The sequence below is a fragment of the Falco naumanni genome, chromosome 6 (assembly GCF_017639655.2).
Source record: "Falco naumanni isolate bFalNau1 chromosome 6, bFalNau1.pat, whole genome shotgun sequence".
Taxonomy (NCBI): Eukaryota; Metazoa; Chordata; class Aves; order Falconiformes; family Falconidae; genus Falco; species Falco naumanni.
In genome coordinates, this window is record NC_054059.1 from 74,899,554 (window position 1) to 74,917,952 (window position 18,399).

Genomic DNA, 18,399 nt, shown 5'->3' on the forward strand with positions numbered 1-18,399 from the left:
GCTGCTGCTTGCTGTTAAGTAGCTTTTGCGTGTGGCTTTTTGGTTTTTTGGGGGTGATGTGGTTTTGTATTAAACTTCTTTGGAAAAAAAAAAAAACCCAAACCCAACCCATCTTATAAGTTTATTTCTTTGTTTTCAGGAGAGTCTTGCTGTTGTTTATACCACATGCTGCCCTGGTCAGTATACCATATATGAACCTGTTATTAGACTGAAAGGTCAAGTCAAAACTGTACCTTCTCAGAGACCTTTCAGTTCAAAAGAAGTTCAGAGCAATGTATTGGACTCTCATCACCTGAAAACACTTCAGCCTGTTGAATATAAAACTCTTCAGGGTATACTACATGAAATCGGAGGAACTGGTGCATTTGTATTCCTCTTTGCTAGGGTAAGAGGGCTGGAGGAGGGGGGGTCCATGTGTGTGTTCTCCCATATAAATTTTTCCTTGGATCTTGGGTAGCAAATCACGTATTCTAACTGCCTTGCTCTAGTCTGCGTGTGATTTCTTTTTTTCTTAAAGAAAATATGTAGAAAATACCTGTGGCTTAACACAGACTACACCATGCAGGTTGTCTTAAATTGGAAACTTAAAAATCTATTACCTAATGTTTTTTATAATATTGCTGGAATGTAAGATGTGGTGCTACATTCTCATTTAGAGATGGGGCTCTTAAATGTCAGGAGATTATTTTGGGGAGTGATGTAGAACTTACTATATTTTTGCTCTCTAATTTTTAAAGGCACTTAGTTGCCTGTCTTTAGCACTTTAAACACAGGATATTCACAATGCAGGTATGGATAAATGTAAAACTACACAGCACACAGAGCTTTCTTTATGGAATAAATAGTAGAGAGCTTTCTTGAGACAACCGTTCACCCATGTTCAAAAGTTTATCCTAAGAAAAACTGTAATTTCACAAAATATTAACGTTGTCAGCTTTAACTTAGTTGCTACTTAGCCTCTCCATGTAAAGGTCACAGTTAACATTTGTGCTAGGAGTCTCTGAAGGACTAAATTTAATTCCAAATACTAATAGAGGCCTAAAACTTGCATGGTTTGTGTGCCTTTGGCAATGGTAGTGTTATGAAAGGTACGTGGAGGGCAACCAATGCACATGAGGCCAGAGGCAGTCAGGTGTTCAGACATTATGAACACATTATGAAGACATTGCCTGCTGTAATTTTAACATCGGTAGTGAAATCTAAGGAGAAGATCTTTATTCATGTTATTGTATTATGTAAATTTATGTGGAGTATGTGCTACATATCTTGCAGTAGATTGTGTCAGTAAAGCAAACAAATGATAGATCAGCTGTCAGATGATACAGGTATATGTGTGTATAACTAAATGCAGCAGAATTAACAAGTACACAGTAAGGAAACTATAAAAGGCAACCACATGAAATTCCATTTATGTGAGAGCTCCTTCTTGTATGTTTTTTGGTAAAAATACTATTTGCTCTTTCTTGGGATTTAAGAACTGTAGGAAGCAGAGAGAAGAATGGTCCATGCTCTTCATCTACAAAATTGCTTGTCTCTTATGAACAAAACAAAACTTTAATGTTTGACACTTCCAGGTAGGGATAGTCTTAGATTTTCAGGAACATCAATTTAAATCTTTCCTTAAACATTTAGGAAACATAATTTTCCAGGGTGAACAGAGTTTATTCTTAGTGGCTTATGTATTTCATAACCTTGTGATTTTGTACTATGGCAAGAATAAATTGGTGCCTTCTACTTAAATTTTATTTAGAATGGACTTTTCTCCTTAAAAAGGTATTCTTGTAATGGGACTATTTTTCCTTAGCAGATCATAATTTACCACAATGGGAATTACCACTGCAGAGAGAATATCTGCATGTACATATAGGAAAAAATGAAGGTTATGGACATAACCTCAAAATCTTTAAAACAGATTTAATCCAGAAGCTATGATTTAAGTCTGCAACAAAGCATTTTTTCTAAATGTGTCTCATTTAAACTGTCTTACTAAATTTGCCTTTTCAGGTTGTAGAGATTAGCAGCTGTGAAGACACTCAAGCTTTAGCGCTACAACTTATACTATCTTTAACAAAATACAATCAACAGAGGATACAGGAGATGGACAATTGTAATGGCTATTCTATGATTCATCGAGTGTTGATCAAACCCAAGTGCATTGTTGGATTTTGCATGCTGAAGGTAGCGCTCTGTAAACCTGATGCTTTGTTCAACATTAGCACAAATTTATAAACTTCTCTGTGATTTTAAAGCTGTTTGACGCTGTCTTCACAAAGGAAGAACAGCGATTTGGAGCAAGTTAGGGCTAGGAATGTTTTGCTTTGAACTAGAAACTCTTGATAGGTGTGGGGAGAAAAGTGTTGAAAGACCCTGATTTCAGGAGATGGGGGGCAAAACCCAACTTTTTCTGTGAGCAAAGATCTTCAAGTAAGCTGAGACGCATAAGCAATTAATAAAAACATTTGAGCATGCTTGAAAATCTTTTCCAAAAAAATTGTGCATGGGTGTTATAAGAATGAAGCCTCTTAAATATCTCCAGTGGGGTTACTAAACTTGGTAACTGTTTTCAAAGCTGACCAGATAGATAGAAGCCTTCTCTTGGTAGTTTGATATATCTTTAAAGATTTTTTTGAAAAATTGGATAGGACTACTGCTGTGTGTTTATGACATTAAAATTTTTTTCCCCTCTTTAAGACTCTCCTTGAAGGATGCTGCAGTGATGAGATTCTCTGTATAAATGAAAATGGGCAATTCATGCTTGACGTGGATTCTACTGCAGTTATCCAAGATGTTCAGTTATTAGAAAAGCTGCTGCTTGACTGGAAGATATGGTCTAAAGCAAAGGTAATTACTTTCATTTTGGAAAGATGTGAAGTCTAAAGGTCAGTATTTTAAAAACAGAGAAAGTACTATAAGGTCAGAAATTAATTTCTCCAGTTAAATGTCAGTAATTACTAAAACTTTGTAAAATTAGTGCTCCTTATTTTTCTTTGAATAGCTGGGAGTAGCATCAAGCTCCCATTATCTGATGCAGGTAGCATAAGTGTATTGAATTCTGTAAACAAAGTGTACATAAACAGCTTGTCAGTTGAATGGATTAATTTTTTAGGGTAACTTGTTACGACTGAGGAAGCCCTGCTTCCCTCTAGAGTTGCTGTTGGAAATAACCATCCAGTGTTAATATAGTAAATGGCATGCAAAACCAGTTTTAGACAAATACTTTTTTTAGCTTAATTATTAAAAGGCACTTAATCTTCTGTGAGCATCACTTTTCTGATAGTTTCTAGTTCTGATCTGACCATTTGCAGATAAACTTAGTCTTTTTCTTAGGTGCAGAACTGTCTTGGTTATGTTCCTGAACAATTTTGTTTTCTTATTCTCAGTGTATAGATGGAGAAATACATTTCTGAAGCAGTGTTCCTGTTTTGTTTTTCCAGCAAGGTGTATGGGAAACGCTGTTAGCAGCTCTAGAAATCCTGATCAGAGCTAATCATCACCAACAGATGTTTAACATTAAACAGCTATTGAAAGCGCAAGTTGTACATCACTTCCTGCTAACTTGTCAGGTTCTGCAGGTACCTACCCTCTGAAATCCTACTTTGTGCTTGACAAATACTCAGGTTTACTTGGGGCAGGGGAGGGCGGGGGATGACTGAATGATACAGGAAAAAACTACTTAACTACTTCAGCAGACTGTTCTCCATGCTTCCAGACCTTTTTACAGCAACACCACCTGAGGAAGATGAAACTGATGCTACTGGGTGCTCTGTTTACTGCTGGGCAGAAGGGGCAAGAGATTTTAACCATCTAGTATTAGTTGAAAACGCAGGTGTGAGGTTGCTTGCACAATCCATGCATGAGTAGAGGCTGAAATGAACTGTTGTTATCCCAAATCTGAGTTCTTCCCTCAGTGTGTAAGATCTGACCTACGCAGAGCAGAGATGTATTGCATGTCTGCGCAGAGACGGGTGCTAGGTGGTAAATCCATAAAGCCAGCACAACTCTTAACACATGGTTAAACCCTTTATACACTTTGAGCGCTTGTTTGCAATTACATTTAGTCACACTTAATTCTCACCGGTTCTTAAGAGCATCACCTTCATTTGAAGGTACAGTTCTCTCTTTTCACCCTACATGCTCTGTGGGGAGGGGGCTGTGTTAGTAGGGGGCTCTCTTTGCTCGAGGGTGAATCTTTTAGTATGCCAATTAGTGTAGTTCACAATTAGTTCAGGTAATTTTCTGTTTGTCTCATGAACCATTTGCTTCTCCTTGAGCTTATCTTGTTGCCCCAGGTTGACAAATTTATGGTGTCTGTTTCTTCCCCCAAGGCCATGTTTCAGTAACTGTAAGGATTAATAACATCCTCTGTTTCTCAAATTCTTTCTTGTTTTTCACTATAGATATATACATACTTCTTCTTCCTTTCTTCTTAAAGTAGATAATTCTTGTATCCTTGTGACCTTCTTAAAAAGACCTGAGATGTCTCATAGTAGTTCCAGTCTTCATTACTGGAAGACATGGGTACTGTGCATGCAGGTAGCAGAAACTGCCTGTCCTCTGTCTCACCAGAGCTAACAGGGCAACTGTCCTGTGGAACTCAGCCTGAGCTCTTCTCTCAAAATTCTGATCCAGTAGTAGCTTCATTCATGGCGTGGGGATAGCTATTCTAAAAAGGGCTTTGGGGAAGTGCTTCAACCCTTTGATAGACACTTAGGAACATGATTTTTTAAATGGCTTCCTGCTTATAATACATCTTTATTTGTGAAAACAGATATTGTAATCCCTTTTTTCTACGCTGTATTTTCTATCTGAAATTCCTTTTGTTTCGCACTCTTACCACATGAAATGCATTTCTTGTTTTTCCCTCTCTTAACGATTTTTTTAATGTGTCTTAATTTTCATTGCTGTAAATTTTGAATGTTGTCTTTTTCATGTGATAGTTCCCTACTTTGGGAACTTATTACTGGTATAGTTGATTTGTATATTAATGCAAATGCCTAGATACAGAGTATTGCATAGTATTTTCTTTGTCTTTTGCACGAGTACAAACACTTAATACATGCCTATTGGGGAAACACTTAACTTCTTAATTTAAAAAAACCAAAAGTACTAAAATTGGCCAACAATGATTTGCCAACCTTTTTAGAGTGATGGATTGGAAGGTAAAATGATATAAACCATTCTCTTTGAAAACCTCACTTAAATTAACTTCATTCAGTCTTCTCTTACAGCAGTCTCAGTTAAGGTGGTTGGGTACCAAAAAGAGGTGAAGTTTGGAGAAGTTAGGAGCAAGTTAATCATTGTGCTGCGTTGACAGTGAGGTTTCCCACAAGCTTCTTGAAGTCCTGTTTAAAATCATTATTCAGTTAATAGATTATTTCTTTCAAATAGTCAAAGTGTATAGAGTGCTTGATCAAATGGAGATTATAGGTATAATTACCAATGAAATCTCAGATGTGTATGTTGATAAAAATGGCTAATGAGGTGAAAATACACACAACTGTGTCACACTGTTCAGGAAGTTCTTAGTATGTTTGAGATGCTAGTATCAGCAACTGCTTTAATTTCTCTTCAAATAGGTCATACAATGACAGTATGGTGACACTTCCAGTGGTGATTCATGTCCTCAGGCTCTAGCATTTCAAGTCAAAGTAGTATAGTATGCAGAAGATGTTAATAGCCTAAGAATAAACTTGCATAATGTCAAAAATATTTTTGTTTATGCCTGAATTTTGAATGTGCTGGACTTGGGTAACACTGAGTAGGTACAGTAACACCTCTCAAAGAATACAGGCTCTGTTACCTTAAGCCCTTTCTCTTGTCTTTTTTTTTTTGAAATTGTCATGTTGTAGTAGAACAGACAACTCCTGTCAAAATAAAAATACAAGTAACATAACAGTTGTACTGCTCTTCCTTTCTAGGAGCATAAAGAAGGGCACTTTGCATCCCTGCCTCGGGAGGTTTGCAGGTCATTTGTGAAAATAATTGAAGAAGTACTTGGATCTCCCCCAGACTTGCAACTGCTGACACTGGTCTTCAATTTCCTATTAGCAGTTCACCCTCCCACTAATACATACGTTTGTCACAATCCTACCAACTTCTACTTTTCCCTGCACATAGGTAGGTATATCATTTAACTAGAAAAAACCAATAAGATAAAAATTTAATCAGAAATCAGTATCTTAAAAAAAACCCTTTCACTCTTATGTGAGTGAATTCTATGACTATATTATTGGATTGCTATATTGTAATAGCTATATATGAAATGTTACTGAACTCTTGGGACTTAGTAAAGTAAAAGTAATTTACGCTACTGAGAGACATTACAGTTAGACTTTGTTTGCTTGGCTTAGTTTGAGAGCTTTTTCTGTCTACAGCCAGTAATAATGTCTCTAGCGGTTATGTCTTTAACTTTCTTTAAAGTTTGATGCTGCCAAATGGAATGCATAACGTTAGCTGTCTGTACGGACACATTTGCCTGTAGGCAAATCTTAGAGAAAAATGTCTTAAGTTACCTGTAAATGGAGCTTCTTCAGAAATACGTGTCTGTGGTCCTGTCTCCATCTCTACTTGTTTCCTGTTACTGAATTCCTAGAAAAATAAAAGGCCTGAGGAGCATTTTTAGCAAATGATCAGTTGCACTGCAAGATGTCATTGGCAGGTACCATCAGTGCATTGCATACTGAAAGTACCGATGTGCTTTGAGGAGTATGGATCTAGGATGACAGCTGTCTTTAACATATCTATACTAGATTATAATTTTGGCAAAATAAGTGATGAGCTGTAAAAATTCTTTCTTGCTCTTTTAAAAAATGAGGAACTGGTAGATGTATAGTTCATGCTTTAATATTAGTCTTGTACAGCCTTGACCATAACCTACGTAAACACGGAAAGCATCATTTAAGTTTGAAATAATCTTCTCCTTTTGCAGATGCCTGTGTACCTCCAGTTTTGAAATGTAACCTGGCTACTAGAGTCTAAGTATATCAAGAATGCAAACTTAAAAAGCTTTTATGTGACTTTTCCCCTTGTCCTTTCTTTCTAGATGGCAAAATATTTCAGGAGAAAGTTGAATCACTTAAGTACCTGAGAAATTCCAGCAGTGGTGGGAAGTCAATAGATAGTTCTGCATTTGTGATTACAACTCCAACTGGATTTACAGCTTTACCACTTGGAGGTAAAACAATGCTGGCAAAGCAAGGGCGTTAAGACAGTCCTTTGGCAGATGACTAGAGTGCCTTGAAGTATTACTTACCACAGGTTTTTTACAAAGCTCCCTCTGCCCCTTTGTGCTTGATGCCTGCACAGCCAAATAAAAGGATAGAAGTGAATGTGCTGCTTAAACTGCTCTTGATTATCAAGTTGAGACAATTGCCACATCGATGGCTCAGGGAGTAAAGTGGACCAGACAGCTGAACAATTCCATTTGTTAAACAGACCTGCTAGAGATGTATGAGAATGGCTTATTAACCAGGCAATAGTTGAAATAGTGAGCCATAAGCAGCTCTTCTATCTGTTCAAAAAGCATTAAGCTGATACTTTTATTTGTGCATGATTGTTACCATCCATCTAAATACAGTACTAAAGCATTGGTGTTTACTTGTACTGCAGGTGTATATATACTGTTCCTACATGACAGAGGATGGGAAAGTAGATCTTATAAAGAACAACTTAGATGCCTTGGCTATATAAACTAAAATTGAATGGCTTACTAGAAACGGTCTCATTACATAGCATGCTAGAACAAGTTGAGGTCTATAAAGATAACTGCTTTAATAGCTTTTGAATTCAGCTGCTATAGATGCTGAAATAGTGTGAAGTTATTAGCTCAGGCTGTTCACTTTTTTCATTTGGCATGCTGTCAGTGTGATGTTTTTTGCATCATTATTGAATTAGATTTTTAATCGTACTTTTTACACAGGTTTGCATAGGCGATCAGTTATGTTTTAGCTTCTTTATTTATAGGAGAGAACTTGGGCATAAGCCTTTATGTTTATTGACAATAAGAAATAAATTTTAAAAAACCTGCACAATCTAAGCAAAGTTTACCAATATATACAAAATAGGAGTAGAAATTATTACTCTGGTCTCTAAGCTATATTTTTCAGATTGTGTGACTGCTATATTCTGTGTATCAACGATGTAATACCTCTTACAACTGATGCCTTGTTGCTGCTTTGCTTAGGAAAAGCAAATTGAGTCTTCAAGCACTACTTGAATTAAAACAGTGTTAGTTCAAGTGTCTTTGAATAAAAACAGTGACAGGAGGAGCAGACCACAGTACTAAATTGTGTATGGAATTAGTCATTCTCCCATATAGATTATATATGACATCTTACACTTCTAAACAGAGTAACTTTTATATCAATAGAACCAAACTGTTGTTATGAACAAAGATTTTTTTTTTGTGAAAACAGCTGTTGGAGTGTTGTGGTTCTGAATTTGAATTTCTAAATTTAGATAAAATACTTGAAATGGTATGTTTGTTAGGCAGCTTGCTGCCTGCATGTGGGTTTGCAATTTGTGGCGCTACCTGCTAATATCCGTGCAATCTTGGCTGTAAGATTGTTGCAGCTATATAAATCTTACCTGTTTTCGGAAGGCCGGCTTGGTCTGGCTATGTTTGCTCGTGTCTATATATATTTGTGTATTTGTTTTAGATATATATATCACTCAAAAAAAAAAAAATTACTGATGCATCATCATTGCATTAGCACTAACTGGTGCATATTCTTCAAAATACTTGTGAATGAACAGTCTCCTCTTTCGAGACTAATAGAAAGCTTCTTCTACCAGTCTGGTATACAGACTGCTTTCCATCTTAAAAACTTATTTTATGAAAGACATCTGTAATGTGCTCAAAGTTTGACTATTTCAAGTCAAAATGTGCACTTCAGAGGAAGCCCTGTTAAATAAAATAAGCAGTGATTTGTTATAAATCTGAAGTGTGTGTAAAGCCTTGGTGCAGAAGGGTTGGTGAATAGTATTGCAATGTCCTCTGAAACACTTTGGATTGGAGCTCTTCCAGAAGAGCTCCAAATAAAGGAGCCTGCTCTGTTTGACTCTGCTTTGGACAAGGAGGTTAGACTAGACAGTCTCAAGAGATGCCTTCCACCCTCAATGGTTCTATGATTCTGTACAAATTCCTGCTGAGGGTTTGTTGAGAGGTTCATAATATAAATCCAGAAACTGCAGTATATATGCAAAAATTACTTTGCATTTTATGTATCTTTCAGACTTGTGACTTGCTAAATATATGGCTGCATAATAGTTTACTCCCTCTACTCGATTGTCTGTATCTGAGCTATGCCAGGTGTTGAATCAGGTTTGTCACAGAAAATTAGCTTGGCTCATCACTGTGATAAATGCATGTGGAGTGTAACACTGAGGGAAAAGCTTGTTTGTACTGTAAAAGGAATGCTAAAGAAATCCTTGTTTCTCTAGGGAACGATTCCACTGCTAGCGTGCAGCAGAAGATAAGCTCTCAGGCGCCTAAAAGGCTTTGCAAAAGCTTGCCAGCATCTCCTGCTTCCTCACCTGAAGTTCTTCGAAAAAGACTAATTGAAAGAAAGGGAAGAAGCATCGATGACTTGCAGACTATTGGCAAGCGTGACTACATTGATCTCCAGGGTAGAACTGGTTTTGTAGAAAGTTCGGGATCTGTAAAGAGAGTACAAGAAGAACTCTTTCTCAGCAGTTGTGAGTCTGCAAAAACAGTTTGTGACTCAGAGTTAACATCTGCTGAAACGTTTGAAGATATTGCAAAAGAAGAGTTATCTGAAAATGAGGGTAAAGAAGCAGATACAGACCTGAAATGTAATGAAGGTGGTGGTGCTGCAGCTGAGCCATCCCTACGTCGTCCAGACAATCTGAAAGGGCTGCCTTCATTTCAGAAGAGTCAGGGTAATTTTGCAGGTTTGGGCTTAGCGTTTTCTGTTCACGGAGGGTCATCAGCCATTGCTCGCTGGCCGAGCTTTGCTGACAAGAATGTACTTCCTGAAGACTGGGAGAGCCTTGCTTTTTCTTCATCTAATGAGAATACCCAAAAGCCATCTGAAAGCCCTGATGACAGGTAAGCAGATAAAATAATAAATTACCAGTAGCTCACTATGACCTTTAATTTCACAATTCTTTGGTCTTGATTACTCTTCTACAAAAATCGGAAGCCTGAAAGTTAAGGGGATGTTTTCAATAGCTGTTACGTACCAATTCATGAAACTCTTAGGCTCTAGAATTGTGGTGTTTCAATTTCTTGCACTATTTACATAGCAAACTTTAAAAATCAGGATTTTTTTCTATTCATGGTAGGCATGGGAACTTGTTATGCTAGTTCACAAAATCTCAAACAAGTAGGTTCTGGTCAGATTATCCTTTTTGCTATCTGCCATCCAAAAATGTGTGAATGAAGAGTGTTATTAGAGAATTGGAGAAATGTTTGCCAGATTTCCTCTTCCTCCTGCCCCCCAAGTGTAGCTAACAATTACGCGTTTTTTAATGTTTCCTGTTGTAGATAAACTCTGGATAAAACATATTCCTCTGTTTTCAGATGTACAGAAGACAGTCTTGTGCTTATCTGTTGTGGATTATATGACCTCTTACGTGGAGTTCTCCTAATCCTACCAGATGTCATGCTAGAAGATGTGATGGACAAACTTATCCAACCTGATTATCTTATAGTTCTTGTGAACCACCCATCTCCTCTCATACAACAAGGAGTCATTAAAGTAGGCCTATATAAAATGTTTTCAGCTGAAGTTGTGAACTAGCGTAGCTAACATGTTGGAAACATGAAGTTTTGTTAAACCTAGAAAACCGAAGCAAAAAAAATATAATTTGAGTTTTAAGATAATTTTTAAAACCAAAGATTAAGATTAAAACCAAAAAAACTTACAAAACCCCCCAAAACAAAACAGACCACACAAATGTAGAATCTTTCAATAGATCACAGACTACATATATCTAAGCCAGAGGTCTTAGGAAGCATATGACATTACTGATGTAAATGAAAGCAACAATGCAGAAAGTCAGTGACTCTTCAACATTAAACATGTGATTCACTGTGTCAAATTAAGGTGCGAGCAGAGTTTTGACTTATGACATAGTTGACTTTCAGTTATTCTGGGAAGTCATCCACACATTTGTGGCCTGAACATGGACTTGAAGCTTCAAAATGTTTTCAGGATTTTTTTTTGTAATATTGATAAGGACAGTGTTTCTGGATGTTAACATTATATAGGTGAAAAACTTGAGTAGATCTGTATTTTAATTTGAAAAAGAATAAAATTATATGCACTTTTTTATAAATCTGTTAAAGCCATACACTTGCATACGCACCAGAGTGCAGGATTTAACAAATATACAAAGCTTGGATGTATTTATGTATGCATTTTATAACTTAACGTGTGTGATTTCATCTCCCCTAAACTTGACTAACAGCCTGAGTCTTTGGATTAAAAGGATGAAGTCAGCTATTGTAACGAGGGCAGTGTAGATTGCAGTTACAGTAGTGCAACTGATGTTTGTAGTCGGGAATTTTAAAAATTATTTCAAACAGTTCAAATTACAGACGAGAAGTTTCAAGGGAGTTGTATTAAATGCTTAAATCTTACATCATAATTATGCATTTACTTTTAGTTGTTGGATGCGTATTTCAACAGAGCAAGGAGGGAGCAGAAAGAGAAATTCTTAAAGAATCGTGGCTTCTCCTTGCTAGCCAACCAGCTGTACCTTCACCAGGGGACTCAGGAAGTTGTAGAGTGCTTTTTGGAAATGCTCTTTGGCCGCTCTGTTGGCTTGGATGAAGAGTAAGTAATGCTTTGCTTTTACATCCTGTAACTTAATATTTGAACTGCAAGCACTGCGCTTTGCTGGAGGTAAGGATCTGATAGCTTTCTAATTCCCCCTCTCTTCTTAGTAGTTGTCAACCATAAAAAAAGTTCCTTTGGAACTGTTTTGAAATGTTTTGCTTGTAGCTTTAATACTTAAAAGTATTAAACTTATGACTATTGTAAGGCCCTTAAAGCTGTTTTCAAACAACTTGATCTGATGGGTGCTGTCAGCTGGGATCTTACAAGCACTCAGCCCTCCTGAGGACCTTGGAGGCCTTTGGACTTCAAATGTTCCGTAATCAATTTGACTCTTTCTATTCTTTCTGATCCGACATGAAACTCCGATTTATATCCTTGTAAGTTTTAATTACTAGTCACTAGACTTCTGCTACTGGATTTTGGTAGATGATTAAGGAAAAAGATCGATGCCACAGCAGCTTCCTTGGCTTGGTGCTGAGTTTAAATCCCTATTTCCTTTAGGGAAAATCCCACAGATAGAGTGCTTGAACCAAAGAGCCACCTCCGTATTGTCAGGAAAGGAGATAATCTTTAAACACACTGCTACTTAAGTAAATAATATTTTTTTAGAATTAGTCCATGTACTTAATGATTGTACGGGGAGAACATGCATCTAAGCATAGTCAGCATTGCAAAAATCTTGCAAAAAGCTCCTTCTCAGCTGCTGCCTCTGCAAGATTTGTAGCCAGATTACTTCTGCCTGTCAGCCTGATCTTCACCCCCAGAAAACCACTCCTGCTTAATTGCAAGACTTAAACGTGGCTGCTTATGTTCTCCACTTTGGGGCTAGTTATTTCCTCAGGATTGATTATGGGGCTGGAAAGGTAGTTCTAATGTCTCCGGTTTTTAGGATTGTGAGTAACAGTCATTTGATGGACTGATAACCTCGGAATAGCAGTGCAGTTTCTTAATGTACAATTAATACAGGGTCTGAAGCACCGTTCTGAATTTTACAGTTGCAGTAAGCCAGAAGCTGCCAAATTTCAACTTCCACGGTAATGGATATAAGATATCAAACCTGCTGTGGGTCAATATATTACTATATTGATGCCGAGCTGTGTCTGGTTAAAGTGTTTGTGCCAGTTGTAATAACTATTACTGGAAAGATGAGTTATATTTTTTACACTGATTAAAAACCTCCTCTCTTTTAGTTAAAATTTATATTGTAGGGAGTTGGTAGTTAGCTGAAGCTTCAGGTATAGTTTTTAGGCACTTCATTTCCTTGTGGCTCTTTGCAGTGTTTATTTTACTTTTATTTTCTTTAGTAGACTGGCATTGTTAGTGCAACGAAATGTAGGAGTTTACCAGCTACATCTTTGCAAAAATACTGGTGTAGGCTGGTATTCCAGCTGCATATACGAGTTGCATGTACCAGGTTGATATTTCAAGGATGTCACTCACTTATGTTTATGTTTATAGATTTGATCTGGAAGATGTTAAGAATGTTGGACTCTTTCAAAAATGGTGTGTCATTCCTGTTCTGGGTCTTATAGAGAACTCTCTGTATGATAATGTTCTGCTGCATAACTGCTTCTGTCTCCTGCTACAAATCATAAATTCCTGCTCAAAAGTTGCAGACCTACTGCTTGATAATGGTTTGCTCTACGTGTTGTGTAATACGCTGGCTGCTCTCAATGGACTGGAAACAAAGTGAGTACTGTATCCGTTGTTACAGTCCAGGCACAACCTTAAGTCTAGCAAAAATTACTGTCTTGTAGTTGTTCTACCTTCTAAAATGATCAGAGATCATGTACAAAATAACACTTTTTGAGGTTTTCAGCTCTAATTATGCCTGTAAGTGAAAGTTAATGTTTAGCTACTCAGTTCAAACAATGGAATATTCTTTCCATACCTTAAACTTTCAAGTGAAAAGATATTCTAAAGTGCAGGTGTCATAGTGTGTGCACTTTGGATGCATTTCCTAATAACTCACCTGAACAGAAAGATAAAGGCCCAGGAGATGGTATCATTCTACTGTATTTTTAAACAGTGTCAAAACTGCAGGAAGATTCTCTCTTGTGCTGCCTGTGATCTAATATTTGAGATTTTGATTAACTTAAATGACTTCATGAATTACAAACATTCTGTACTTTAAGAAAAGTTCTGCAGTGAAGGAAGGAGAGATGGGGTTTTATTAATTTCTTTAGTTAGTATCCTGAAGAAATAGACAGATTTCCTTTTTAGCCCAGTGTAGTTTTAGTTCAGCATAGCTGCAAAATGAGATACCCTGAGTTTTTGAGAAATACAGGGTTTCAGACCTGTACTGTAACTTAAAAATCTGATAACAATACATCATTGCATATCCAACAAAACTTTTTTACAACTTAATGTTAGAATGTCTGAAAGGTTTGCAGACGTCCAGTCTGTCAAAGGTAACATTAAAGAGGTGTCTTTTATTACAATTTTGTAGCCTTCAGCAGTAATGGTTTTTTATGAAGTACAATAGAATAGGTATGGTTGGCAGAAGTAGCAAGGGGAATAGTAATGGGTCTTATTATGGGTTACAGTCTACTAGAATTGTCATGTCTCTGGTAACTACAACTTTGTTTGCAGCATTCCCTTGAATGACTACAAGTTACTTGCATGCGATATACAACAGCTGCTGGTAGCAGTTGCAATTCATGCCTGCAGCTCCTCAGGTTCTCAATATTTTCGTGTTATTGAAGACCTCATTGTGCTGCTGGGTCATCTTCAAAATAGTAAAAATGCAAGGATGCAAAGTAAGTTATCTGCTTATTTTTGGGGTCACGGGACTGGAGAAGTAAATCCCTTCCCCACTGAATTTTTGTTTAAATTAATATTCCTGCCGAGGGAGAAGGGGGAGTTTTCTGGTGATGGATCTTCTTTCTCTTCTAAGTGGTTCTCAGAGTAGTAGTTTTCCTCAGGAGCCTGCCTTGTGGTAAAGAATTGTGTACTGCTAATCTGAACAAACAGCGACTGTAAAAGTTCATTAAGGGTATTTAAATGGAAGTGTTCTACGCAGTTTCATTTATTTTCATATATATGTAATTCATAGATTCAGTGGCTTTTCCATGAGAACTCACTTGTGTACTGTCTGTATCTGTGGAATAATGAGGTGACTTTATTTCACTTCCATGGAATTGAGAGTTTTACAGCTCTTGACACGTTGTGTTCTTTTGCTTTTTTTACAAACATCTGGTAAAAATTCATGGAGATGTATAAAGTATGTCATGTGTCCTTTGTATGCCTCTCTGTAGATATGGCAGTTGTTCTGCAGTTAAGAGTTCTTCAAGCGGCCATTGAATTAATAAAAACTACAGCAAACCAAGATGCTCAGGAGCAGGCCGGTTCAGTCCCATCATCTGCACCACATCGCACGATGTTTCAAAAGCGTAAAGGCATTGCTGGTGAGTAGCAGAAGGGTAGTATTCTTGTACGTTCTCCTGGATGTATACTTTTAAACTGTAATTTTAGTGATACAGTGCATGAGTCCTGTTGCTTTGCTTTTTCTGTGGAGTTGCTTTATAAATACATCTATTTAGAATAGTGAACATAGTGAACTCGTGGGGTTTTTGTATTGGGAGGAGGGAGTGGGATACAAAAATGAGACCTTGGTCATCTTATTCTCACTGCAGTGTCTAAAGCCAGGCATTGCCACCTTTTGGGATTCTCTTCAATTCAAAAGTTACTTAGTAAAGATACTTTAAAAGTAATTTATAGGGGTTATAATAACCAACATCACAGTAAGGAAATACCAAAATAAAGTTATGCATGTAACTTGAACACAGCTCTGGTGTGGGGATTGCATTGTTGCAGAACTTTGTAATTAGTGATCATCCTGAAACAGATACCAGGCACTCCAAATACATATTTATAGTTAGGAATGCAAGATTCCTGGATTCCACTGTGGTTGTGCTCATAAAACACTTGTGCAGTTCTAACTTTTAGCAGTAATACAAATACACAAGTATTTGATAGCTTGTGAATCATTCTGTAAAGGTTTCAGAGTCTTCTGCCTGGAAACTGCTTTTGCGTATCTCTTGTATAAATAAAGTTGCGTTTATGGCTTTTTTTAACTTAAACCTGATGTGTATTCGAGTATTTTTTATTAAATAAAATCACCAAAAACTAACCCAGAAACCACCACTATTATTCCCCGTTTCCTATGGGAATGCTCATCCTTCATATGGTCAGTTTTTGAGGCCCCTTTCTCTCAGCACTGGTAACTATAGTGCAAGTGTTTCTGTATTGGTGAATCTGGTAAGGCAGTGAAGATAAATAAAATAAAAGATAAATAAAAATAGATAAAAGATAAATAAAAAGTAGTTACTTCTTAAAGAAGCAAGTACAGTCAAGGCCCACCAGTTCATTTCAAGAAAATTGTAAGGGATATTCCTGTATGTTAGAAATAGTACTTCTATCAAAATTGGTGGTAATGGGTATGGTACAAAGTGTGTTTATAAACTGTTAATATCACTGACTCCTCACTTGTGCTGATAAAGCTACTTTCCAATATGCAGTAATTTTGTTGTATCATTAATTTTAATCATTTATCCTAATTATACAGTAAAAACAGGAATAAAAGTAACTATTTTAGAATCTGATTTACACAAATATGGAAGTTGTATGATAAATCTGGCCTTGAGACTAACGGATTTCATGGTATCACTGGGATTTTATACATTTATTTTCAAATAGAAAAGCTTTTAAGAGGCAAACACCCAAATGACACGTTCCCTTCAATACTGATGTATGTCAAATGTTTTGTTTCTTTAAATGATGTGAACACTTTGAATGAAAGCAGTCGCCAAGTGGTAAGTTTCTTGTGCATTTTAGTAGGATGCTATTAATATTTCTCTACTTAAAGGCTCCAGAAAGTTTTCACTTGCTCAATCTGATGCTCTGCTGATGAAAATGCGCTCACTAGCAAGTGAAGAGTTCAACATGATGATGCAGCGGAGAATGAGCCAAGAAAATCCTATCCAAGCCACTGAGGCGGAGTTTGTACAAAGGTTACAGAGGCTGACTGTTCTAGCTGTTAACAGGCTCATTTATTTAGGTAGGATTTCTTTTTTTCATTTCTGTTTTGACAGAGCCAAGGTAGTGCTGTATGAAAAAAGGATTCTTCTTTTTGGAGTATTGAAGTGTTTGAGGTTGTTGAAGTATTTGAACATTGCTAGCTTAATGGATTTAACTGCAAAACATTCTTTTCTGGGTGATTCGTGTCTCAGTATTACATAACTGACAATCTGGATACGGTTTGTGACTGAACGAACTGAACAAGTTGTTTTAATTCTATGTTAGTCTGTTCATGTGTTAACTGCCTGAATTACTACCTGAAGATTTAACTCTGCTGAAGGGAGCATCTGCTCTCTTGAAATGCATCTGTTTGCATGTCATTGAAATGGCTATGTTTGTTAGTAAGGCTCGATAGCTTTGGGGGCTAGTTCAAATTCCACAGAAGCAAGAGAAAGAGTAAGTACGGTAAAAATAGTAAAGGCAGTATTTGATTTAATGCAAACTAAAGGATCGTAGGATTTTCTTGCTTGAGATGGTACTGATCGATATGTGCCTCTTAAATTTTAAGCATCTACTGAAGAGTGCCTTGATGTATTGGGTATAACGGAAAACACAAGTCAAAGCAGACTTTCAGCATCCCAGCTGGAGGTTCCTGAAGAGGAAAGCCAGCAAGAACTGCCTAGCAGAACAAATCCTTTTCTTAAAGAAATGTTCAAAATGTTGGTGGAAGGAGTCATAGTATCAACTGTAAGTAATTAGCTGTTGTCCACATTAAAACATATTTCATAAGGTTTGTTTACTAGGAACTTTTAATGCATGAAGACTTCCGTCCATAAATGCTTTTCTTACTGTCTTTCAGCTGTGTCATTAAAAACTCTGTTCAGCTTCTCGGTTATTCTGCAGTTGTAAAATAACAAATGCATCTGTTCTGACTTTTACCTTAATATTTAGCAAAACTCTGCTTCTTGAACAAGTGCACAAAGGTTAAGTAGTCTTCTGTATAGTCCAGTCCACAAATCTGTTTTTTAAACCTCAAGGTTTAAGTTTGTTGGAGCCTTAGCAAACAAAATCTGCGGTGTATCCACAGATGATGGAGAGTATTCTCGACAAAGTGCTCGGAAATATTTTGGAGTTGAGAAGGGGAACTTTCTCTTTTTTCAGTTGTTGCCAAAGGGCTAAGTGCTCTCTTCTAGCATACAGGTGTTGGCTTTTCAGCCTTTCTAAGGTGGTCAGGTTTCACTTGGGTAATTTGAAATGGTTTTACTGGGAAACTTAACTTACTGCTTCTTGCCTCTGTTTCTCTTGCATCATCTTCATTTAAAAAATAGCTCAACCTGATTTTCTTTCTAGCTCTGGAAAACCAAGTTTGCTTGGTCTGTTACCTTATATCATGCCATACCTGCAATACTTTTCTAAGATGGCAGGTTTCTTTTTGTGAGCACAAGTACCTCAATCCAGTGCCTCATTTCCAATCTTCTGATATAATCCATTCAGAAACTAGTAATTAATGTAGGACTATTCAATAAAATAACTAAATAAAAAAACACAACCCTTTGATTTTTAAACCCTCTGCATA

The 18,399-nt window shown here is 36.9% G+C and overlaps 1 protein-coding gene across 2 annotated transcripts in view; it reads left to right on the plus strand.

Moving 5' to 3' along the window:
• LYST (lysosomal trafficking regulator) overlaps window positions 1–18,399 on the plus strand; it is a 96,190-nt gene that overhangs the window by 53,525 nt on the left and 24,266 nt on the right. For both annotated transcript variants that reach the window (XM_040597912.1, XM_040597914.1), the window contains exons 17-30: window positions 140–385; window positions 2,005–2,178; window positions 2,692–2,841; window positions 3,435–3,572; window positions 5,919–6,117; window positions 7,043–7,174; window positions 9,442–10,069; window positions 10,544–10,721; window positions 11,632–11,801; window positions 13,263–13,493; window positions 14,397–14,563; window positions 15,062–15,211; window positions 16,672–16,863; window positions 17,392–17,570. In XM_040597912.1, the coding sequence (XP_040453846.1) occupies window positions 140–385; window positions 2,005–2,178; window positions 2,692–2,841; window positions 3,435–3,572; window positions 5,919–6,117; window positions 7,043–7,174; window positions 9,442–10,069; window positions 10,544–10,721; window positions 11,632–11,801; window positions 13,263–13,493; window positions 14,397–14,563; window positions 15,062–15,211; window positions 16,672–16,863; window positions 17,392–17,570 (2,934 nt within the window). The remainder of the gene's footprint in view (window positions 1–139; window positions 386–2,004; window positions 2,179–2,691; window positions 2,842–3,434; window positions 3,573–5,918; window positions 6,118–7,042; window positions 7,175–9,441; window positions 10,070–10,543; window positions 10,722–11,631; window positions 11,802–13,262; window positions 13,494–14,396; window positions 14,564–15,061; window positions 15,212–16,671; window positions 16,864–17,391; window positions 17,571–18,399) is intronic.